This window comes from Pristiophorus japonicus, chromosome 9 (genome assembly GCF_044704955.1).
Source record: "Pristiophorus japonicus isolate sPriJap1 chromosome 9, sPriJap1.hap1, whole genome shotgun sequence".
In the NCBI taxonomy this organism is placed as follows: domain Eukaryota; kingdom Metazoa; phylum Chordata; class Chondrichthyes; family Pristiophoridae; genus Pristiophorus; species Pristiophorus japonicus.
Genome location: NC_091985.1, coordinates 25,193,866 through 25,218,147, shown reverse-complemented (window position 1 = coordinate 25,218,147; position 24,282 = coordinate 25,193,866). Strand labels below are relative to the sequence as shown.

At 42.9% G+C, this 24,282-nt stretch overlaps 1 protein-coding gene across 1 annotated transcript; it reads left to right on the top strand.

Annotated features, from left to right (window-relative positions):
* The first annotated feature begins 1,636 nt into the window (after positions 1–1,636).
* On the top strand, positions 1,637–22,563 carry hnrnpua (heterogeneous nuclear ribonucleoprotein Ua). Its single transcript, XM_070889197.1, has 14 exons — positions 1,637–2,545; positions 6,650–6,776; positions 6,863–6,936; positions 9,635–9,774; positions 9,867–9,966; positions 13,557–13,669; positions 14,540–14,803; positions 15,414–15,533; positions 16,354–16,482; positions 16,932–17,100; positions 18,383–18,649; positions 19,478–19,686; positions 20,666–20,770; positions 22,217–22,563. The coding sequence occupies exons 1-14, from the start codon at positions 1,762–1,764 to the stop codon at positions 22,271–22,273; spliced, it is 2,658 nt and encodes an 885-aa protein (XP_070745298.1). The 5' UTR covers positions 1,637–1,761; the 3' UTR covers positions 22,274–22,563.
* Positions 22,564–24,282: the final 1,719 nt, after the last annotated feature.

Genomic DNA, 24,282 nt, shown 5'->3' with positions numbered 1-24,282 from the left:
GTAGTCTTTGTGATGGATAAGATATGGGATTTGAAGGTTAGATCAGGGTCAAATAGGTCCTGTACCATGCGACTCGGCTTGAGCAACTATCCAGAGAGAGGGATGGAATTGGGGATCAGGGTGCAGAGATTTTGGCAGAAGCGAATCAGGATGGCTTTGGTCTTGCTGATGTTAGGTTACATAGGATCAGGAGTAGGCTAATCAGCCCTCAAGCCTGTTCTACCAATTAGATCATGGCTGATCTGTACCTCAACTCCATTTATCTGCCTTTGATCCATGTCCCTTGACACTCATATAAGGGGAAAGGTTCTGGCACATCCACAATTTGATGTTGAATCAGATGACAGAGGATTTAAGGATAGTGGTAGAGATGTAGAAGCCGGCTTTCATCAGCATACAATGGAAGCTAGAACCATGCCTTAGATGATCCGAGGGGAAACATGTTGATGAGGAATAGGAAGGAGCCAAAGATGGAACCTTGGGCACCGATAGCTGCAGACAGATAGTCCTTTAATTGCCATCACTGGTGTTTGCCGATAAAACAATGCACAGTAACTGGTGTTTCTAGTCAGGCAATGCTTTAGATACAATGACTGGTGCTTCCAGTGTCTCGACAGTGCTTTAGAGACAGTGGCATGATTGCTCTTGGGCTTGGCCCAAAGTGGCCATCTACAGGTCCAGGTTGGACGCGGCCCTTGTGGATGTTGGGGGAAGGGTGTTGCTTTAGATGCCTGCCTCTCTTCCACGGTCTTGTTTGTGTCTGGGGCTGCCCTGGAGAAATAATGCGCGATGTCTGCTGGCACGCTTGAGGTTATCCATGACTGGCATGCATGGAACAGGCACTCTACTCCGAAACAGGCACTCTACTCCGAGCTCCATTATGGCAAGCGAGCCCCAGGAGGGCAGAGAAAATGCTTCAAGGACACCCTCAAAGCCTCCCTGAAAAAATGTAACATTCCCACCCGCTCTTGGCAATCCCTGGCCTATGACAGCTCAAAGTGGAGAAGCATTCGGGAAGGCATTGAACACTTTGAGTCTCTTCATCGAGAGCACGTGATAGTCAAGTAAAAACAGTGGAAGGAGCGTATGACAAACCAAGCACCCCACCCACCCGTCCCTTCAACCCCCCCCCCCCCTTCAACCCCCCCACCTGTGACAGAGTCTGTATATCCCGCATTGGACTCATCAGCCATATTAGAACTCATTTTAGTCATCAAGTCATCCTCGACTCCGAGAGGCTGCGTAAGAAGAATCATGGCAGATAATAGTAATAACTTTATCATTTATGTTTCTGTTTTGAGTTTTGTGGTTAAATTCATAGAATCATGGAATGATACAGCTCAGAAGGAGGCCCATCGTGCCTGTGCCAGCTCTTTGGTAGAGCTACCCTGTTAATCCCACGCCCCTGCTCTTTCCTCGTAGCCCTGCAAATGTTTTCCTTTCTATGATTAATTGTGCCTCTTTAAAAGGGGTCACTTTTGTTTTGTGACCCCCAGCAGTCACTTGGTAATTCACCACCAGCAATTTGGTAACCCAGTGCTACCAGCAGCCAATTGGTAACTCACCAGAAGCCACTTGGTAATCCACCAGCAGCCCCCGCCTGCGCGCACACTCGGCTAGTTACGGTAGCACGCCGCTGGGCGCACGGAGTGTGCGCGGGCACCTCGCGGTGGGTGAGCTAAGCCGAGCGTTGCTGCAGGGACCGAGCGGAGCGGAGCGGCCGAGCGAGCCCGGACCGACCGACCGAGCCAGCTAGCCACCATGAGCGACATCAACGTGAAGAAACTGAAGGTGCCCGAGCTCAAGGACGAGCTGAAGCAGCGGGGCCTCAGCGTGCAGGGCCTGAAAGCCGAGCTCCAGGAGCGGCTGCAGGCCGCGCTCGACAGCGAGGCCCAGGAGCCCGACGAGGCCGCGCTGGGGGAAGGGGAGCGGGAGCCGCCGCAGCAGAAGCATCAGGAGGAGGAAGGGCTGGAAGCCGACGAGAACGGCGAGGGGGAGGCCGAGGAGAGCCTGGAGGAGCCGCCCGAGTCGCTGCTCGACGACGACGACGAGGAGCAGGAGGAGGAAGAGGAGGAGGAGGAGGAACCACTGCAGGCGGCGGCGGCCGGAGCTGCAGACAAAGCCGAGCCTGAGCCGCTGGGCCCGGGACTCAATGGCGCTCCCCGAGGGGAGCCGGCGGCGGCCGCCTCCAAGGTGTGCGGGGAGGCCGGCTCGACTCCGAGCGCCAAGGCCGCGGCCAAGCCCGCCCGCGGGGGAGGGGAAGCCGCCGCCGACCAGGAGGCCGAGAGCGGCGACTCTGAAGCCGAGCCCAAGAGAGCCGAAAGCGAAAGCGGCCTTGGCGAGGAGGAGGAGGAGGACGACGATGAGGAGAACGGGATGGCGGACGAGCCGCAGGCCCAGGCCGCGCCGGCCAAGCCCCAGGAGGGAGCGGGAGGCGAGGAGCAGACAATGGAGCTGGGGGACAGCGAGGCGCGGGATCCGCCGGCCGCCCCGAAACCGCAGCAGCAGGAGGCCCCGGCTCCAGCACTGCAACAGTCGAGTAAAGGTGGGTCCACCCCGGGGGAGGGAGACGGACAGGAGCCCGGGCCTTGATTTATTCTCATCCCGGGCTTTTAAGGCGTTTTTTTTCTTAATTCTCTCTTTTAAAAAAAAAAGAAACTGTAAATTTGGCCTCGGGGCCGCCACTTCCGGCGGCGCGGCTCTATTGGGCCCAGGCTGCTGGGCGCGCGTGTTCGACATGGAGGCGGGGGGAAGGAGGGAGAGGAGCAATCAAAGGAGGCCTGCATTGGAAAATGGGAGAGGGGGAGTGGGAGGATGAATGTGGAGCGTAGGGTCAGGAGACGAGAGAAAATGGAGGAGCGATTGGAATGCAAAATGGAGTAGGCAAGAGAGAGTTAATTCTCCTGGAAAGGGGGGGAAGCTGGAAAAGGGAAACGGAAAATTGGGATGTGAGAACAAAAGTAACTTTGCAACTATTTTTTTTTGTTGCATTTTTATATCGGGTCTTTCAACATTTAAAAAAAATAATTCGCAAGGCAGTAATGTACCTGAAGCATAAAAATAAGGCATGAAAGCATGTAGATAACATCCACCGGCTAGTCCTTATCTACCTGACCTGCAGCCAACTCCAATAAATAGATCAGATATGACCGGTCCCTTCTGAAGCCATGCTGGGTCTCTAATCAGATTTCTAGAATAAAAATAGAAAGTGCTGAAAATACTCGGGTCAGGCAGCATCTGTGGAGAGAACAGCAGCTAATGTTTCAGGTGGCTGACCTTTCATCGGATGAGGCATTTGAATGATGGTTTTGTTCGAGGATGGGCAGAGGTGGTCAGTATTGAGTGGTGGAAGTAGGTCCCTGTGATGGAGTCAGAAGCTCAAACTTGGTTGAACAGGACACGTGTTGAAAGACTGGTTTGGTCTCGGGCTGTGTTCAGGAAGTTGATGGCAATGGTAGAGATTTGTGGTGGGGTTTAAGATGCTAGCTTCCATCTTCCCATTATTTAGCTAAATCAGGTAGAGGCTTATCCAATCCTGCATTTCGTCCAAGCAATACTGGAGGGGATGGGATAGATAAAGCTGGGTTTTAGTGATGTACATGTGGAACATGATCCTATATCTGTGGGTGATGTTGCATTGAGAAGTTCTAGGTTTAGGGCCAAGATAGAATTCTTGTAGGTTCCAGAGCTGACGTGGGGTTGTGAAGAGCTGACATGGGGTTGGGAAGAGAAGCCACTGAGATGTGCTCAGGGCTCCACATATGTGAATGGAGCCAAGCAAAGGCAGTCCCACTGAGCTGGACAAGAAAGGGATGTGAGTGTGGTGGTGTGCTTGGCAGTGTCAAAAGCTGTAGATTGAGGATGTTGCTTGCAAGAAAATGAATGCACTGATGCAGTCTCTGTAGAGTTGCAGAGCACACACCAAGTAGTTCAGGTTTAAACCCCAAGATAGCAAAATTTATATTTGTTTAAAAAAATAATCCCTGGCCTGATGTAACAGTTTTTCATCTTGTTTCTACCCCTGCTTAACATTGTGCTAGATAGGTGCTTATCTAAAAGTCTAGGTATATTCATTCCACTTAAGATTAGAATATAAAAAGAAAAGTAGATCATTTCATCCTGAACTGGGAATATACGTTTGCCATATACATTTGATGATCAGCAAAGTTCCCCTCACCAGCAGCAATTAACACCTCACTGAGCTCAGAGCATGTCTATTTAAATTATATTTTGTGCTCTTAATTGCATCTCAGCAGCAGAATGGCTTATTGTGATTCTGTAGTGTAACAACCCTGTTATTATAAAAGCAGCATGCCGTACTACGTACTGTGAGTGATGCCATGGGAGAGTCATTCATAAACAATTTAGCTGCTACAGAAGATTGTGATATGGCGCTGGCTGTCAAACTAATTTTGAAATACAGCTGAGTTCAAAGTGGGCACTTTCCCACCCGAGGAAAGGCTGCTGCATCAATCTAGAGTTGAGGTTGCTCTGTGCCCAGATTTGAAGAAACAAGCAATATTTAAGATGGCTGTTTTGCTCGTGTGCAGAGAATGCTGTTATAAGGCTACATTGTACTAGACCTCCGATCAGTCATTGCAATATCGATTTGCAGCCAGCTGCACCTTGTTTATGCTGCTTGGCTGTGAATCCAATTCTCTGGGACCAAGATAGCAGCACAGTGCTTGTGCACAGTGCTCTACTTGGACTGGTCCATTTTGAATGTTTGAGAGCTTTCAGATTCAAAGAAAAACTTGTTTATGAAATGCCCAGGCAGTCTAGATGTACTCTCGTGCATTGTCAAGTCTATGTGGAGAAGTCTCGAGAGGGTCTCCCATAGTTTTACTCGATTCGGGGCAAGTTGCTTCCTGTGAGCCAACATTTTAACATGACTGCGGTGGCTGTTGTATGAGAATATGTCTCCTTACTACAGTAGAAATCTAAATTAGCTAACTGTTTTATGTTTAAAGTTTAAAAAGCATTACTTCTAAATCTCCAAAATAATCATGTAAAGTGCAAATGCTCAGTGAGTTGCCCACGTCCTCTCCTGGACCACTTTCACATTACATAAGAACCAAAAAATCAATCAACAAATTAGTATCCCAAATTGGGCCAGATGCAGCAATTTTTGGTGCAGATTTCATCTGTGGTGAACGTTTAAAAGTATTAAAACATAAACTCTTGGTGGATCGGACAGTTATGCTTACCATTCTCTGCCCCTGCCCCCTCCCTAAAATATATTTACTGCTTTTGGTGCTGTATGGATACTGAGCAGTACAAATTGGGCAGCTGCTCAAGCTAACAGAGCAGGACTTGCTTATTAACAGTCAAGAACTATTTTTGGAAGCAGCTTTACGCGTCCCATTTCAATCTCCCAATGACCGAGCTGTCCTATTTATGCTGCAGGGTGTTTCATCAGCACATTTCCACCGAGGAATAAAGTAGCGGGGGGGAGGAGGGTACTATTGCAAGTGTTTTGTGAAATACTTCAGGTGCATTCACAATGTAACTAGCACCTATGCAAAACGGTTTAATTTTATACTGATGCTTTGTTTATAGTGTAAATGCAGCCTGAGTCCAGGCCTGGAGCAAGCAGTCTCCTTTGCACTGATACTAAACTTGTGGCAGCAATGCACAGCAAATTAGCACCTTGGTTCCTCTGTATATTAATGTTGGTGCAAACTGTAACATTGAATAAAAAAATTACAAATGCATGGAGATTTGTGTGTAGTGGGTAACTTCTGGAGCGAAGGCTAAAATCTGAAAAAGACAATGGGTGAAAGTCTCTCATCTACAACTAAATTAAATGAATTTGGACAGTTTTAAACCTTTTTCTTGTATGGGCCCATGATGCTAAACTGTCCCCAAATTGGGATTCTAAGTCAGAGGTACTAGAGTGGCTGGTCTAGCAATTGAAGAGTGAGGAGTCATTTTGGTACAGCTGAGGTTGAACTGTGATATACAGTTTCAGCAAAAGGAACTTCACTAAGTGATTCTGTGGTACTGATTTGACATCCCGATCAGCAGAGTGAGGAGGTCTGGAGGGTGGCACTGGAGAACCGCTGCTTTTTTTAAAAAATTGCATGCTACTTAGTGAGCTGATCCACAAAAAAAAAAGAGCTGGAAAAATTCTCGTGCTGTTTGAAGGAGAATTTGTAATTGAGCTGTGGTAAAAGTTGTGCTGCTTCGAAAGGCTGTGCTGAATGTTGACCAGATAGATGGATGTGTAGAAACTTAATCCTTTCTAACGGAAAAGTTCTGTTATGAATAATCCAGTTCATGTGATAAATAACCTCTAAATTGCAGAAGCATATTACAGTGGCGCTTTGCGAGAATGAAACTTTAAAAGCCATTTATAATTTTTTTTCCTGTAGCAAAAGTACAGCGATTTAGCTCAGTGTAGTAAAATGAAATGTATTTACATAAACAGATTGAAGTCACATTGGTGATACTTTAACTGTTCCAAATGAGGTTAAATGTGTAATACCTGTCTTTATGAATTATATTCATGTTTAATAGTTTGTACATAAACTGTATGCTGATCACTTCACCACCACCGCTGCCTCTTCCCTGTCTCCAATTTAGTGAGGTCTGTAATCTTGCAATTATAGCCAATATTGGTCAGCTTGTAACCTGCTTTCCTTTGTAGGAAAAGAGAGCAAGGCTGAACAGAAAACTGATAAGAGTAAAGAGCAGAATCGCAGAGGCGTAAAGAGACCTCATGAAGACCATGGACGTGGCTACTATGAGTATATCGAAGAAAACAAATATCGGCGGTATGATTAACTATATATTACCAGTTCGTAGTAATTTGCTGTTCTTTAGTGCCAACCTATTAACCGGTATGTATGGCTGTTTACAGGTCTAAGTCTCCCCAGCCACCTGTGGAAGAAGATGAGGAAGAGTTTGATGATACTGTAGTTGCCCTGGATACATGTAAGTGATCTTGAGTCAATCTGGTAACGCTGCATCTAAAAATGGGGATCAGGTGGGAATTTGACTTACTAGGAACTTGTGAAGAATTGCTTCCGATCTCAAAAGTTGCAGATATGATCAACCTAAAGACTACACGATGCATAGAACTCCCCACAACAAGATATGATGCAGCCACATATAACCGTTGTGGCACCTCCCCAAGTCATGCAGTTTCCTGAGAGGCAAAAAATCAGAAGCCTCTTTAGGAAAAGCTCTGGGGAATTCTTCTAGGGCAATCACGCAAGCTTCAGGAAACTGTTGTAATTTGTGAATCTCACTATTCCCGGCTACTTTGCAATTGGCCCCCTATATCTGAAACTCTGAGTTGCACATTTGTTCCCGAGGGCGATGCCTCTCGAGAGAAATGTTTTAACGGCGTTGAACATGCCTATGTATTTCATACACGTGCCCTAACTCCTGCCATCTCTCTTTCTAAAATAATGGATGCAATTGGATAGAATCAATTCTGTTAATTTCACTCATATCAACTACTGAGTCTGCATTTCTCCAAAGAAAGTAACTTTTGAGCCTCTCCTGATTACCCAGAGCCCCAAGACTGAGTAACATTGGCAACCCTCCTCTATCTAATCCAGACTCCTGCTATCCCAGCATGTTTGAAGACTAGAACAGACATATCATTCAACCTAACATACCAACTTTATATTGTACAGTCCTAACCATTTGATCTGAAATCTTACTAACTTATCCATTGACCTCACTACATTACCTGTGAACCTTCAATGACGTTTCAACTATGAACCCCCTCTCCCAGGTCCCTATCCTGTTCCATAACAGTACGATTCATGCTGGACTGCCACCATTCATTAATTTGGTGTCTTCCTCAGTCAGGTTAGTGGACAGGATCTCTGTTTCCTTAAGCCATGTTGGAGTTTCCTAGTAATTGCTGACCTCTCCAGCTGATCATAATCACATCCTTCATAATGCTCTCAAGTATCTTTCCTACAGCTGACGTCAAACTAATAGATCCATAATTCCTAGTTTCTGATTTCTTCCCCATAAATACTGGAACCACATAACTCCCATCAGTCAATTGGAACTAGCCGAGCTCTGAACTCTTGAACAGATGAACGCATTACTCTCATAACAGATCTCGTGTCCTTTAGCACTCTGGGTACATGGCATCGTGTCCAGTTGCCTGATCAGCCATGAGGGTCTTAAACTAGGTCCATTTCTGGATCAAATTTAGAAGCATATAAATAGCATGTTAGCATTATCTTCAACAGTGAAAGCTTGCAAGGTGTTCATTTACACTTCAGGCATATCGTTGTCCTCGAAGCTACCTGCCCTCATGAGTCTCAAAGGGCTGTTGCATTTGCATTTCTCGGCTTCTGGCATATCCAAAGACAGCCTCTACCATTGCTGCTGCAGCGGTCCACAATCCTTGGCCTTTCTAATGGCCTGGCATGCTTCTAATTCAGTAAACAGCTCATTCAACAGCTAAACATGTCCTGGAATATTGCCATAATAATGTTGCTGACATCACTTGTCAACGCCGTATTCATTATGGGGAGAACAGTGTATGTTAAAGTTACAGCATTCACTTTTTAAAAGTTCCTTTTCCCTTCATTCTAAAGTAAAAGTGTATTTTTTCCTCCTTCATAGCCATAGAATATGTTCTCTAGCACTGGGATGTTCAGATTTTTTAGCATGCCACACACGGAAGGGAAATGAGAGTAAATAAAACCGTTCGCAAGTTCTTACTGGTTTGTGACCAAGTTGTCTCAAATTTTTGACGGGGATGTTTAGTGCGACACAAAGAAGGGAGGACAAGATGGGGGTAGAGAAAGTTCTAATGTTGAAATTTATTGTATATTTTGTGCAGGGGTACGTGTGCAGGTTTGTAATCATCGCTCATGATAAAAGTTTATAGGAAAGCAGGTCTTCCCTTTCTCTCCACTACATTTCTCCTCCTCCATCCAAACATGAGCTTGTGACTTAATATATTTAGTCGTCAGCTTCCTTATTGGCCGTCTCCTGGCATCCATTTTGATATGTTATTAAAATGAATTGCCTTGAAGCCACGTTAATTATTTGTTGGTGGAGGGGGGAGGGGGAGAATCCTCTGTTTTTAAGGCATAGTTCAACTGATTTTAAAGCAGTAAAGTGTTTTTTTTTTAACTGCTTAAAATGACCTCTTTCAATTTGTCTAGTGCCACAATGTGTAATAGTATTTAGCCTTGGATGGAGAAGCAAATTTGTGTCTACCATCCTTGTATAGGTGTTAAAAATATCTGGAGCCTGAGAGTTGTTAATACTCTAGAGCTCCAGTCTATTTTGGTGCAGTTTAGTCCCTGAAAAGATAGCTGTGTTGCCAAATCAAAATGTTCCAGTTGTTACTTTTCGATTCCTCTGCTGTACTGGTTCTGTTGTAAAATAAGCAGCATATTATTTAGTACGGGTCACCTTTTGTGTTTTAGGTTCAATTTGCCTCCCCTTGCTTTGTTACACTAGAGTTTCTATTCAGCGATCTAATGCTTTCGTTTATTTGTTTAGTTGATGCATTGCGTTATCTTCACTTTGTATTAAAGTGGGAAATGTCACTGTTGTGTTAAATACACATGCTTGTCAGTGTGTACTAGCAAGGGGTTTCCTGTTATGCTGGGTAGCTTGTACTCACAGATGCTATATTATTTTACAGACAACTGCGATTTGCACTTTAAGATCAATAGAGATCGTTTTGGCGCGATGCCTCTGACTATGGAAGGATTTGCTTACCTCTGGGCTGGAGGAAGAGCTTCCTATGGAGTTAACAAAGGCAAACTCTGCTTTGAGATGAAGGTAATTGTCTCTCTTGTAATTTTGTATGCAATTTTTTTTTAAGTCACAAAATTATGATCGTATTATCTTGGCTTTAACATTTGTTTCAACAGGTAACTGAGAAGATACCAGTTAAGCATTTGCCACCAGATCAGATTGACCCACATGAAGTGAGGATTGGCTGGTCGCTAGCTTCCTACAGCATGTTACTTGGTGAGTTTATTTTCAAATTTTTCTCTCTTTTTTTTCCACCCCCCCAAAAAAATCCTTTATTCCATCCCCTCTACCTCTTCACCCACTAATAGGGGTGAGAATGTACAACCTTTTCTGTTGAGGGTGTCTGATTTCTATTAAAATACCATTTCCTAAATCTATTGGTTAGCAGGCTTAAACATTGCTCACTGTTGGGTGTGTAGTAAGCCAGTTGCATATGACTTATGCGTGAAGGTATTTTTTTGATGGAGGAGCATTGGGAAAGGAGAGCTTTTATGGTGGCGTTTATAGCAGTCTAGTTGTTAGTCACCATGTGGCAGTGGACTTGGAACTATGTTGCAGTGGCTTTAGTGGTGCTTTTTTAAAAACTGAGCTATGTGCTGAATCTAATATTCTGATTATTTTGTGAAAAAGATAAACCGTGTTGCAGATCGTTTCCCATTATGTGGGCAATTTGATTTATATCAGGATTTTTTGTTAGTGTATTTTTAATTTTAAATCCCCCAGTGATGGTTGTGGGTCGTATCATCCTAGGCAGTCCCTCGGAATCGGGGAAGACTTGCTTCCACTCTTAGCATGAGTTCTTAGGTGGCTGTACAGTCCAACATGAGAACCACAGTCTCTGTCACAGGTCGGACAGGCAGTGGTTGAAGAGAAGGGTGGGCGGGGAGTCTGGTTTGCTGCACGCTCTTTCCGCTGCCTGCGCTTGATTTATGTTCAACACTCTTTCACTTGTGTGTGTTAGCAGGCTCTCGGTACTGTGAAATCCAGTTCCCAGCACAGAATTCCCCCTAATTTGACACTAATGGGCCACCGAAGTGGGAGGTGGAACATGTCCTACCGGTGTAGTGAAGAGCGCTGTTATATAGATGGGATTGTAGTACATTGTTGGAGCAGGATAGCGATGTTTCCAGTCCATCTAACTATGCTATACAGGTGCAGCATCGAGAATCCGGAACCCTTGGGACCGAGGCCATTCCGGATTCTGGACTTTTGATTGTCTTTCTGACGTCACGAATCTGGAAATGCCCGAGCCCAGGCAATGTTGTATTGGTGTTTCTACTTCCTAGATGACTTAGTTGGTAAAGGCAGTGTGTAACTGAGTAACATAGGAGGATTCACGGTCAGATTCTCAGTCTGCACTGAGATACTACAATTTGGTCTGAATGACCTAGTTGGGCTTAATTTAAAAAAATCGAACTTTGGGTTTCTCCTTGTGATTGGAATCCAGTGACTTCTGCTGCAGAGTGCATGTTTGTGAATGTTCGGTGAGATGGTTGTGATGCCACCCGTGAACATTTTGTGTGGGCTCGAGCAAAGAATGCCCGCTTGCTCAATGCATTGAGCCCTGGGAAGTGTGCGTATCTTCAAGGGCAAATTGGGAGGTTGATTGCTGTGGTTAATACAGGAACATATTTATATGGGAAGGAAACACTGAAGGAGAAAAAAGAAATAGAGACCGTTAATTAAGATACAAGAGTCAGCACAACACTGACTCGTGCTATAAAACGTTTGTGTTAAATAATATGAGTTGTATCTCAGGTTTTAAAGAGCACTTTAAAAAAAAAAATTAATGTCATGGTTAAATAGTTTGTAACCTGTGTCTGCATCTTTTTTTTAAAAAAAAAAGTAATTTCAACATCTAATGTTTAAGGGGCTTCTGGTTTCTCAATGTTTTAATGTTCTTTAAGACCTGATATATTAATGCACAAATGTTTTGTAGTGTGAGACTGCTATACTAACTCATATATCTTAATTCTCTGCCTCTGGTTTCCGCAACCTAGTGAGACATTTGGGTATTTCAGTTATTCATTGCTCCCTTGATTTGGAGGTTAGATTTATAGCTACTAGGAAAAATTGCCAGACTTTTAAATTCTTGTAGAATATTGAGTCTGGGGACTTTCACACTGATCACTCGTACCCTGTTTCTTTTCTTTCGCTTACTATTTGAAGCATCTCTGATGTCTCCGGTGCGCTTGTATACTTTTTAGGCAAGTAATTACAATGCAGCAACAAAGTAAATGCGGTGTGTTGCAAATCACTATGCATTAATCAAATGTGCAGCTGGCCCTGTAGAGACCATATCCGAATCCCAGAACATGCAGACTTTTCTTTGCTCTGTTTGATTGCTTTCAAGATGCAGCGCTGTTAATATTCTTTGACCTCTTGTATTTAAGTGATCCCATGCTCTAGAATTCTTGTGCTTAGAAATCTGCCCTCTTCAACATAATGTTTTGGTGAATGTTTCTGATCTAGGTGAGAAATGTCCTTACTTTCTACATGTTACCCAGTTTCCATTGCGCAGTCCCAGGCTAAGTATAAGACAACAAGATGCTTTCTGTTCTGTTAGCTTATTCTTGGGTTTGTTTTTTCTTTTCCTATCCTTCCGTTTGTTTGGTAGGTCCTTGCTATTGTGGTCTTTCTAACTCCACGCCTCAACAATTTCACCTTTATCAGAATTTAACCCAGAAAGTCCTTCTGTGTCGATCACAAGGATAATCAATGGGTGAACTGGTAGATTTCCTATTTCCAAACCTTTTTTTCTGCTTGTCCCATTTATCTTGGTAAACTGCATTTATCATCTGTGCACATGTAGATTGCCTGCTCTCCTGTCAGAAGCAACACTCTGGAGTTTACATACAGTGTTGTATAATTACCCCAGATGGGATTTCACCGCAGACTTCCCACCTTTCATAAGCTTTCATAAGCCAATGTAACAGCATTTCCACTCTTCACATGAGGCATTCCGACTCAGTTTTTAATCCAGCTATCGGCATGGTTTCTGAGTGCTCCTGAAGCAGTGATCCAGTATTCTAAAGGGTTTATGGCCCAAAGCACTGCAATGAAGAGAGAAGGTTACCCGAGACCCTTTTGAAAATGTATCACTTGAGAGGGTAAAGCTGTGCCACTTCTGGGGGAGGATGGGGAATTAAAGTTAATCCTGGAACATTCTCCTATCTGCTCATTTAGCTCGAAATGAGGGGGAAGGACCCATCAGCTGCAGCTCCATGCTCCTGTTGCTTCCCTGAAGCTGCGGTTACACATTGCAACAATAGGACTTCTTTTACGTACATTTAAGTATATTTGCATACAAGTGGAAATAATTTGTATGCTTGTATAACTCTGGTGCACAATTAAGTTGTGACATGAAATGTTGAGGGATGTCTTCAATTTGTTTTACCAAAATTAGGAATTACTAGACGAAGAAAGACCAATGTCTATCTGGTTGGCCTTCTAATGTCCTGATGCAACAATTCTGATAACTCTGAGATCACTAGCCAAAATCTAGAAATATGAGCCACTTGTGTACTTTATCTTGTATTCAGTGTACCTGACGAATCATGCTTTACACCAGTTGTTATGCGATTCAGCCTGTAACCAGTTCTAATGAGGTCCACTCCCAAAGGGTAAACCTGCCCATTCTCTACGGATAATGAGTGGCCCGTGTATTTACAGCGTTGCTGTCTTTTTATTTTATTTTCATCAGTTTGTGTGGAATAGTTTTCTGTTGGGGTACAGTTTGTAGCTCTCTAACTTACACAGCATTGGTTGCTTGAGTTTGTCATATAAAACTCATCTTTTGCTTTCAGGGGAAGAAGAACTTTCCGTTGGGTACTCTGGAAATGGAGCAAAATGTTCGAATTGCAAGTCCGAAGAGTATGGTGAAAAGTTTGGGGAAAATGATGTGATTGGCTGCTTTCTTGTAAGTTGACAATATTTATAGAGAATCTCACCATCGGGACCGACACACAATTCTCATTTGCATTGTACTGTTTTATTCCACTCATTGCTGAGTTTTTAAATCTTAAAATGGGTAGAAATGACATTGGGGTTAATAGCTTGAAGGGGTTGACAAACCCGCTCATTTGACTGCCAATTTGCTGATTGTAGATTGTGATAAATCGAAAGATGATTCAATGTCCACTTTTATTATTTTTAGTGAGTGCCCTCACATTGGCATAGAAGGGTTACTGAATCCAATTATGTCAATTTTGTCAGGGTGCAAGGTATTAAAATTAAAAACAAATTGCTTTTTCTTTAAAAGGAAATCCCCAAAATATATGGGAGGTTATTCGTGGAAGACGCTTTTCAAAAATGTCTCATTTGCGCGTATAGTTAACATCAAGAACTGAGAATTGCCTGTCCTAAACCAGAGATCGACAATTCACAGTCAGGATCAGCAACCCTGATGGGATTTGTTTGATGTGTTGAGGTTGCTGCTGCACACTGCTGTTTTAAAATGTTCTTGGATTTATAGAAAAACGGAGTGATTTTGAATCCTGCGTTTGGTATAATGATTGACAGATCTCGCGGCCAATGTTCCCTCTTTTTATTTAAAAAAAAAATTAGGGGTGCGGGACCTGTTCAAATTTCCACGCATGTGCAGTTTTTCCATTTAAAAGCTGCTGAGCGCCCTGCGCAGGACTAGCTGCATAGCTTAACTGGAACGTTGTTCATGGCACAGCATGGGCAGCAAAATTTGTTCTGCAGTAGCTATCAGTCCACTTGAATTTTGCTCTCTGCAGGAAGTTCTGCTAGTGCTCCCAACATTATTTTGTATTTTTTGTTGCAGAACTTTGATGATGATGAAGTTGAAGTCTCTTACTCCAAGAACGGTCAGGATCTGGGAGTTGCATTTAAGATTGGGAAAGACAATCTCGCTGATCGAGCCTTGTTTCCGCATGTTTTGTGCCACAATTGTGCAGTCGAGTTTAATTTCGGACAGATGGAGACTCCGTACTTTCCTGTACCGGAAGGCTTCATCTTCATCCAGCAGGTCCCATTGGAGGAGCGTGTACGAGGGCCAAAAGGACCCAAAACCAAAGCAGAATGTGAAGTATGTGTGATACTTTAAAATCATTGATTATAAAAGTAGGAACATAGAATTAAGCCCCTCAGGCCTGCTCGATTAGATAATGGCTGACTCCATTTTACCTGCCTTTGTTCCATATCTCTTGATACCCTTACCTAACAAATCTACTCAAAAATAGCAAAAGCTGTTTTATACATGGGGTTTCTATTTTCTCCGATATCTGACTTACAAGTTGCCCCCCTATATTTAAAACATGATCTTTAGATTCCATATCTGATAATGTCATGCTCTATTTTTTAAAAAAAAGGTTACTGTCCTTTTATCCCACCCTAGAGAAATCTATAATATAGTAAAGGTCTCTCATATTAGCACACTTGTACATCCTTTCTCAACAGTGTTGCACTTCAGAAATCACACAAGCAAATCTCCAGACCTCAGAGTAATGCCATATGTGTGTGATAGCATATGTTAGAAACTATAGTGAAATACAGAAGTGTGACCGATTCACAATGCAAGATGAAGTTTGCAATAAATCTTTTCATAATTATCAACAATAATAATTATTAGTGGTCAATTTGAGTGGGGATATTTGAATGAGTCTAATTACATTGTTTGTTTGACTGGTTTGTTTTAGGTTTTGATGATGGTTGGCTTGCCTGGGACCGGTAAATCGGTATGGGTTTCAAAGCATGCCGCAGAGTACCCGGGCAAATACAACATTTTGGGGACAAACAACATCATGGATATAATGAAGGTGAGATACTTGTGAATCTTTTACCTTTTGATGTATATGTGCAAATAAAACAAGATTGAATTGTTCCTGACCAAACAAGATTTACACTGCTGTTTATTATGTTGCCCAGAAGCACCTTAAAGTGCTTCACGTATGAATTACTTTTCTTTTCAACTGCATATATATATTATATATATATGTATATTAGATGGCTTGTATATGCGCAAACTTCCAATACAACTTTCGGTTGCAATTTTTTTTTGTTGCGCTTTTATTCCAACATTTAACATTGAAACTGCCTATCTAAACACTGAATGGAAATCCTGTACATAAACAGCTGCCTATAACAATGTAGTTGCACTCTATGGCAAGTAGGTGATGCTATGAAGTGAGTTTCTGAAGTCTTTCCCTGCCCCGTTCCAATATCTCTTCCTCAACTGACAATGGTCAACATCATGGGCTATGTTGGGAAAATAAATGGGTTAGCCTAATGCACAAGGAAAGGATTCTAGCGTGACCGTTAGATGCTTATGTAGGTGAAATGAATAGGTTGTTTTACCACAGAATGCCTACAATGGTTTATTTGTAAAGTGGCACCACAAACTAAATGGCATCCATACAAAAATAAAAGTCAATAATTGTGTTCATGCATATCAGTACAATCGTAGTAAAGTGCTAAGGAATGCAAGCGAGTAAAGATTCTTGTAAACAACAAACGCTTAGCCTGGCCTCTCTAGGAAAGGAATCTATGAACAGATTAAAACAGTATTTTCAAGAATGCTTGATCTTAATTTACAATATTCTTGGATGCTTTCTGTTCAACTTCTGCACCCTGTTTCAGGTATTGAGCTTCAAACGTCAGAAGACTGACAGAGGTAAATTAACTACATTGATTCAACAAGCGACACAGTGTTTGAGCAAGTTTATTGAGATTGCAGCTCGCAAGAAGCGCAACTACATTCTTGATCAGGTATGTGGAAAGTTGGTTTTTCTTAATTTAACAACATTGAATTGATATGTCCTTCTGACTGGTTATGTAATTATTTTTGTACCTGTATATGGTCTATGAAATAGGTCAGTGTTTGGGAGACAAGGATAGAATTAGGACCACAGTTTTATATATTTAAAGAACTTGATATTGGAGTACAGATTAGAGATAGGACACTTAAGTTCTCGCTAAATAGGAAAACAACCAAATAAGCCAGTATATGTGCACTTTCATTCCTTACTGTAATATGTTTGCTGTAATTAATCATATACTTTATGCACAATAACTAGTGCTGTCTATCCGCTATGCTGGGCTTAATTTTAAAGAAAGATGGAATGCTGTGATAGAATGGGAGGGGCGGGGGTGCCTGGATATCTCAAATGAGAAGCACAGTTTTTTTTTCAAAAAAAACTTTTAATTTTCTTGTGTAGACAAATGTGTGTGCAGCTGCACAGAGAAGGAAGATGTGCCTGTTCGCAGGCTTCCAGCGTAAAGCGGTTGTCATTTGCCCATCAGATGAAGAATATAAGGAGCGTTCAAAGAAGAAAGCAGAGGAAGAGGGAAAGGATGTCCCAGAGCATGCTGTTCTGAAAATGAAAGGTGTAGATCCAATTTGAGTGCAACTCTGGTCTTGGCTTGATCAGGTTTCTTTGGAAGCTAGAACACCTAGTCTTATTCTATATGGTTTGGATGTGTTCGTGGTACAACAGTGCACCTATTGATCAACTGGTATTTTTAACCAAACCTTTAAAAGTATGGTTTTCCCTTTGGGATATTTTTTCATATATACTGGTAATCCATTTACATTGGATCTTTTCTTTTGGCCTTTCTGATCCATAGAAAACAATATTAGTAAAGTGTAATTTTAGAGATTTATTTAACTTGGGTGTTTTACTTGCCTGTTTTAAAACAAAAATGCATTGTGTCTTTTTATGTTTAAAAAATTTGCTGCGGAAGTGATCTATAGTTAAAAGCTATTCTGATGCCGTACCGCTATTCAGTTTATTTTACTCAAACTTGTAATTTTGGTCTAGTGATATTTTATAGGCCCAACAGCATCGTGTCATTTTCACATTGACACAAAGTAACTTCCGATGTGCAGGGATATGTGGTAGTGTTCAAAAATCCGGTCAGTGTTCTAACTGCTGGAATATTGTCTCATTACTTGGGCTGCACACAACCTGTTTTTTTAAAAATGCCCTGATACTTCCTTTGATATGAATTTCATCAATTTATTTCTCAAATGTTTTTAAAGTTGGTGTCCTTTGTCACTGAGCTCAGTGTGAGGTGCAGCCTGCATTGAAGAAGGAGAAGGAAAGGGTGCTTTCCTGGATTGTACAAGCTTCTGTTTGAGCTCCTCTGATGCTTCAGTTGGTAAATGCATTGCTCTGAGAAATGCCAATCAGGGCTATCCCATGTTTGAGGCCAGATCTGTACTGTTGGCTGATCTTGGCAAATAATGATGCTGGAGTGGCTTTTGCACCTCCTTGGGCCTCGGTGTGTGTGTGTGTGGCGGGGGGGGGGGGGGGGGGGTTCTTGCTGCTGTTCAGTGAGTCCCTGCTGGAAAAGGCATGCACGTGGACATTGGGTGAGTACAGAGCTCAGCTGTGATGCTTCCCACAGTTGAGTAGTCTATTTACACTCTGTCTAGCCTGACACGCGAAGAAAGGTGGCAAAGGACAGCTGGTGCCATGGAGCTGCTCTCCGGCATGAGTCGGAGAGCAGGAAGAGAGGAAGGTTTTATTAAAAAGAACAGTGTCGTAATGTGGCTGCAATACTCTGCTCCTCAAAGGAGGGAATTGTGGACATGCATACAAATTAAAGCATCGAGATAGTCTACTGCACCATATAGATTCTTACTTTTAATGGTCTGTCTTTCAAGGGATCTTCGCACTGCCCGAAGCAGGTGACTTTCTGGATGAGGTGAGCTATGCAGAACTGCAGAAGGAAGATGCTCAGAAATTGCTTGAGAAATACAAGGAGGAAAGTAAAACGTCCCTTCCACCAGAGAAAAAGCCCAATACCAATGCTGGGAAGAGAGGGATGAATCGGGGGCGAAGTGGTCAACGAGGTGGAATGAATCAGTACAACAGAGGTGGCCAGAGAGGAGGGCGTGGTGGATATCAGAACCGTGGCAATTACCGAGGAGGTAGGGGAATTTGTATGCATTTTGTTTAAGCTTGTACAAATGGATTGAGATTCAGTTTCATCTGGGTGCTTTTTGTTGGCAAATGTCCATCTTTGGCAGCAACTCACAGAAACTTAATCCTACAATCGTTGCTGATCAGAAGTAACACTTGAAAGAGAATTTTATATGCATTTTTATTTTATCTCTGGACGATAGTGTCTGCAGGCAAGGGGGCAATGTTCCTCAGCTGACCACTAGGTGTCCATCTCTTCTGAAGATACTAACCTTTTGGGTATAATGTCATTGTCCCTAGCTTCCTCTGCTGTTTTGTCCAAGTAGTCATAGTGCCAGTGTGAGCCTTGATAACATTGCTTATAGGGATGGGAGCATGCAGCCAAGCCCAGTTTTGTTCTTGCCGGATTCCTGCAAGTACACTAGTAGCAAGAGTTGCTGGATACAGATCAGGAGCAGGTATCCTCGTTCATTTCCTTTCGCTTTGGCTGAGATCTAAATTCGGCACAGTTTGTAGGATTCAGCTGCTCACTGGATCAACCTTTCTGAACCTATTTATGCTTGTGTTTTAGGGAAATAGCGCTTTTAGGGAACACACGTTCTGTAAATTGACTGAGAAATAAATAGTCATGTTTTATAGAATCATACAGCCATAGTACGAGGTCATTCGGCCCAGCATGCCTGTGCCAGCTCTTTGAAAGGGCAACCAATTAGTTCCATACCCTGCTCTTTCCCCATAGCCCTGCAAATTTCTCCCCTTCGAGTATTGAATTGAAGTATTAAATAAAAATGAAATGCAATGCGATAGCCCCAAGACACTCTGCCTTTTCTACACAGGTTCAAACCGTGGTCAATACAATAGAAGAGGAAATCAACAGAGTCGTGGCTATGCTCAAAATCAACGCTTCAGTCCGATGGGAGGCTACAACAGGGGTGGTTTTGTCGAAAGAGCCTCTTACAGTGGCAGAGGAGGTTCTTACAACCACAGGGGTGGTGCAGCGGACAACCACAGAGGGCCAGGCAGCAACCGAGGAGGCTATGGACAGGTGAAGTGCAGATTTTGGACTCTTTCTGTGCCTAAAATAATTCTGTCTGGTGGCAAACTGTTTTTGAAAAGAAGTCTTCTAAATTATGTTCTGTATGACCATAAATCTTGCCAGTTGGGTACCAGTAAGTTGGCAGTTCTTCAAAGTTTCTGTCAAGCAAATAGTCTGGCATGGATCTTCAGTCAAACCTCAATTCCTTTCTTCCTGACCCTTTTTTCCTCTGTTTTCCTTTTGGTCATTCTTGCTAGTCTTTGCTTCCCTTACCCTTTTCTTTTTCTTCACTGTGAATAACAGACATTAGGAGACAGTAAGGACTATTCGTCCTGCCGATTGTATGTATTGCACAGTACTTCTTCCTCTTGCTGACTTTGTAGTGCACAGTACGTGCTCCTCTTTCCAGCTATGTGTCTTAGTCCTCCCAATCGGCACCACCCCAAACATTGTAGCCAAGGTAGTTAACTTTAAGAATAAAGCTGTTCCTTTAAGGATAACACTTGGAAATGGTGTGGTAGTGAGATTTGTTGCTGCCTTTACTTTAGTATTTATTGGATATCTAAGCAGGATTGTGTGATGCTGCTTAGAAAGTGTGGGGGCTTAAAGAAACTGGGTTGCATTAGACTGGTAATTTCTTTCACAGTCTGGTTCAGCCTTCAATAGGAATGAGAATTGTGGAGTTGTTCACCTTTGCTGTTGAAATGGAGCTGACAATTACTGCATCTCTACGTTTTCGTTACACTATATTTCCGATCAGAGACCCACAATATAATACCAAGGGAAAACTGGTATATTCTGCTATTGATGGAACCTGCTCCCTTCAATCACCATGACTAGTGTAGCACTGCAGGTAGCTGAGAAACTCCAAATGGTGCAACTAAGCCCCGTTGAACTGTGCATTACTGTGGGTACAGTTTGAGTTTTCAGGGCATGTAGAAAAGCACAAACCTGTCTCTTCACTAAAACACTTTTTTTTTTGTGACAGAATTTCAGGGGAAGGGGAAATCGTGGCTATAACCAAGGCTACAGAAATGAAAACTACAACCTAGGTCAGGGCTACAAACAGAACTGGAACCGTCAGCAGCAGGCGGTAAGTAACCAGACCGTCCCAAGATGGTGATCAGCAAACATAGCGAGATTACCTGCAGCCCTGTAAAAGCTGTTTCAAACATTGGCCAATAATGTTTTATTGATGGATCAACTGTCTGGACTAAAACTGTTCACTTTGCAGGTGTTTGTCAAACACTTGCTGAATTTGATATCGGCTCAGTATAGTTTGATCAGAAGTATTAATCTAAAAGCATGGAGGTTTTCTCCCTCTTCAAAAACTGTTTTTTAAAAAACTGATCTGATATACAAAGCAAGTGATTCTCAAACTGGGGTGTAGTGAGGGTGAGTGCTGATAAGATAATTGATACAGAAGGGGGGGTGGGGGGGGGGTTGCAGTTCAGCCACATTGAAATTGAGTTTAATGGGGAATTGGATGTGTGAATAATAAAGATCATGAAGGATCTTAAAGCAGCTTAGAGGGGAACATGTCATCCGATAGCCTCTGGAGAAAAGATTACGGGTAGTGATTTAGTATTTCGATTTTAAACCTGGTTCCTTGTGAGTATCTCCGGACTGAATCACAAGCAGCAACTTGTAAAATGGATTTTGATGGATACTTCTCTTCGCTGCCCATGCTAAACAAAGCAAGTATCCTGAAAATGCTGCTGCATTCATTTTTTTTGAAAAACAAATTAATAAATTGCTGCTTCAGTACTATTCTTGCTGAAGCTGCTAGACTTTCCTGGATGAATGTCATACTTTTCATTGCCTTCTGCTGCTAGGTGTGGAGATCCTCTTGGGATGGTACCTAGGAACAGTCATTTTGTGTAGAAGGTAGTCTCTGGTGTGTTAAGATAATACAACGTGTATTTGTAAAGAACTGAATCACATCTCCAATGTCTCAAAGCATTTCACATACATTGAATTATTTTGAACTGTGCTTATTTTAGAGGGGCATTTTGTGCACAGCACCAAACAGCAATGTGATGAGTGACCCACTTGGTCTGCTTTTAATTGTATTGGGGTGGGGCAGGATTGCTGGCTAGGATGTGGAGAGAGCACCCCACTCCTATTTGAGTAGCACCATGAGATCTTTAATTGGTGGGGGGTGGATGTGACATTTGTTTCAAATCTCATCTGAAGGTTGGCACCTGTAACAATGCAGCACTCCCTCAGTACTGTACTAGATTGAACGTAGACATTGCCATCCCTGTCACAGTAGGAAAGAGGACTATGGGCAGCTTGACTTCACACTGTCACTGGCATGTTCCCCGACTGCCTCTGCCGCACAAAAGATAGAAATGGAAGAGAACTGTGGTGGTGGTTTTTCATGCCACCTAGGGTTCTGTGTGCTTCGAGATACCACTCCTAGCTTAGTTATGCACACTTAAACTTAAAACCTTTCTAGATTTTTATTTTCAGAAAGGTGCAATTTTGGGGGGTGTTTTTCTGATTCTCACATTTGTTTTTTTTTTAAATGTTGCAGCGACTTCAACAGTTCTGGAGCCAGTACAGCAATCAGTATAACAAAGACTACTACTAGGATCTGCAGTGAGTGATCCAATGACGGTTTCACCGCAGCTGTCACTTCAACCAAGAGATGTCAACTTTTTTAATCTTGATTTTTAAACATTCCAAAACAAAGTGCCTGCAGGTCGTATTTGGAAGCTTTATCAATTAATTGATTTTTAAGTGTCTTTTATTTTTTTACATTTTAATTGTAATGTTTAGGTGGAATGTGGTGAACCTCCAATTTCTAGAGGATGAAAACATTTTCAGTTTCTGCATTTTTTTCTGTAAAATTTTATCAAATAAAAATCCCCCCTGAACTTGTGCTTTGTGTGTTTGCTAGTGATTATTAATGAACCAGCGTGTTGGTGGTCCTGATTCTGCTGATTTTAATACTCGCCCCCCTCTCCAATGGTGTAACCCCCGTGGCCTTTCCTCCCTATGCTGACTCGAAGAAGAAAAACATCCTGTGGCCGCTTTCAGGCAAAGCTCTGGGAAGTTCCCCCTCTGCCTTCCCACAATAACATAACCAGGTGAATTTAAAACGCGCCACCATCTGCTGTAGGGCTCTCCTCACTCAGGAACTCAGCAAGCCTCTTAAAAGGACTGAATTTAAGGGTACCATACCAATGTTCCCTCTTAATTTTGGGGGGTGCACGGCTCATTGTGAAACTTTACATTGAAAAAGCTGGCCCTGGGCTGCACGGGACCGACCAGGAAGCTGCATGGCCGTACGGCTTTATATGGAACGTTGTACCATACTAGTCCGAATGAGTTACTATTTACCATCTTCTGCCCTGGAAGTTAGTGCCTTGTGCAGTGAACAGGTGATGTGTATGGATCCAGCTCAGCTGAGATTCTTCCTACCATGGGGATTCTGACCCACCTGATCTACACTCAGCTGCCTGGGCTTACACATGAGGAATGGCCAGTTGAGTGAGGTACCGGGGGCTTCTGTGGAATTAGGCCCCAGCCTTGCGATACAAAAAAAATGAAAAAGGTCCAGCAATAATAATGGATGTTTAAAAAGTAGTTGTAATGTTAACTGATTCTTGTGAAGTGGAGTGGCTGTCTATTGATGCCAGCAGAGCCCAGAGTACATAGGAAATAGGAGCAGGAGTAGGCCATACGGCCCCTCGAGCCCGCTCCGCCATTTAATACGATCATGGCTGATCCGATCATGGACTCACGTCCACTTCCCCGCCCACTCCCCATATCCTCTTATCAGTTAAGAAACACTCTGTCTCAAATTTATTCAACATCCCAGCTTCCACAGCTCGCTGAGGCAGCGAATTCCACAGATTAACAACCCTCTGAGAAGAAATTTCTTCTCATCTCAGTTTTAAATGGGCAGCCCCTTATTCTAAGATTATGCCCCCTAGTTCTAGTTCCCCTATAAGTGGAAACATCCTCTCTGCATCCACCTTGTCAAGCCCTCATAATCTTATACGTTTCGATAAGATCACCCCTCATTCTTCTGAATTACAAAGAGTAGATGCCCAACTTCCTCATAAGGCAACCCCCTCTTCTCCAGAATCAACCTAGTGAACCTTCCCTGAACTGCCTCCAAAGCAAGTATATCCTTTCGTAAATATGGAAACCAAAACTGCACGCAGTATTCCAGGTGTGGCCTCACCAATACCTTGTATAGCTGTAGTAAGACTTACCTGCTTTTATACTCCATCCCCTTTGCAATAAAGGCCTTCCTGATCACTTGTGCCTGCATATGATCATTTTGTGTTTCATGCACAAGTACCGCCAGGTCCTGCTGTTCTACAGCACTATGCAATTTTTATCCATTTATATAATAAATTGCTGGGTTTTTTTCTGCCAAAGTGCATGACCTCACACTTTCCAACATTCTACCACGTTTGTCAAAGTTTGCCCACTCACTTAGCCTGTCCTTTTTGCAGAATTTTTGTGTCCTCACTGTTTTTCCTCCCATCTTTGTATCATCAGCAAACTTGGCGACGTTACACTCGGTCCCTTCTTCCAAGTCGTTAATATAGCTTGTAAATAGTTGGGGTCCCTGCGGCACCCCAC

Excerpts from the sequence above, each read along its gene's own strand:
- hnrnpua (XM_070889197.1), top strand. The coding sequence starts at position 1,762 with ATGAGCGACATCAACGTGAAGAAACTGAAGGTGCCCGAGCTCAAGGAC. Across the intron at positions 6,937-9,634 it reads TGTAGTTGCCCTGGATACAT|ACAACTGCGATTTGCACTTT; the intron begins GTAAGTGATCTT and ends ATTATTTTACAG. Across the intron at positions 19,687-20,665 it reads ACCGAGGAGGCTATGGACAG|AATTTCAGGGGAAGGGGAAA; the intron begins GTGAAGTGCAGA and ends TTTTTGTGACAG.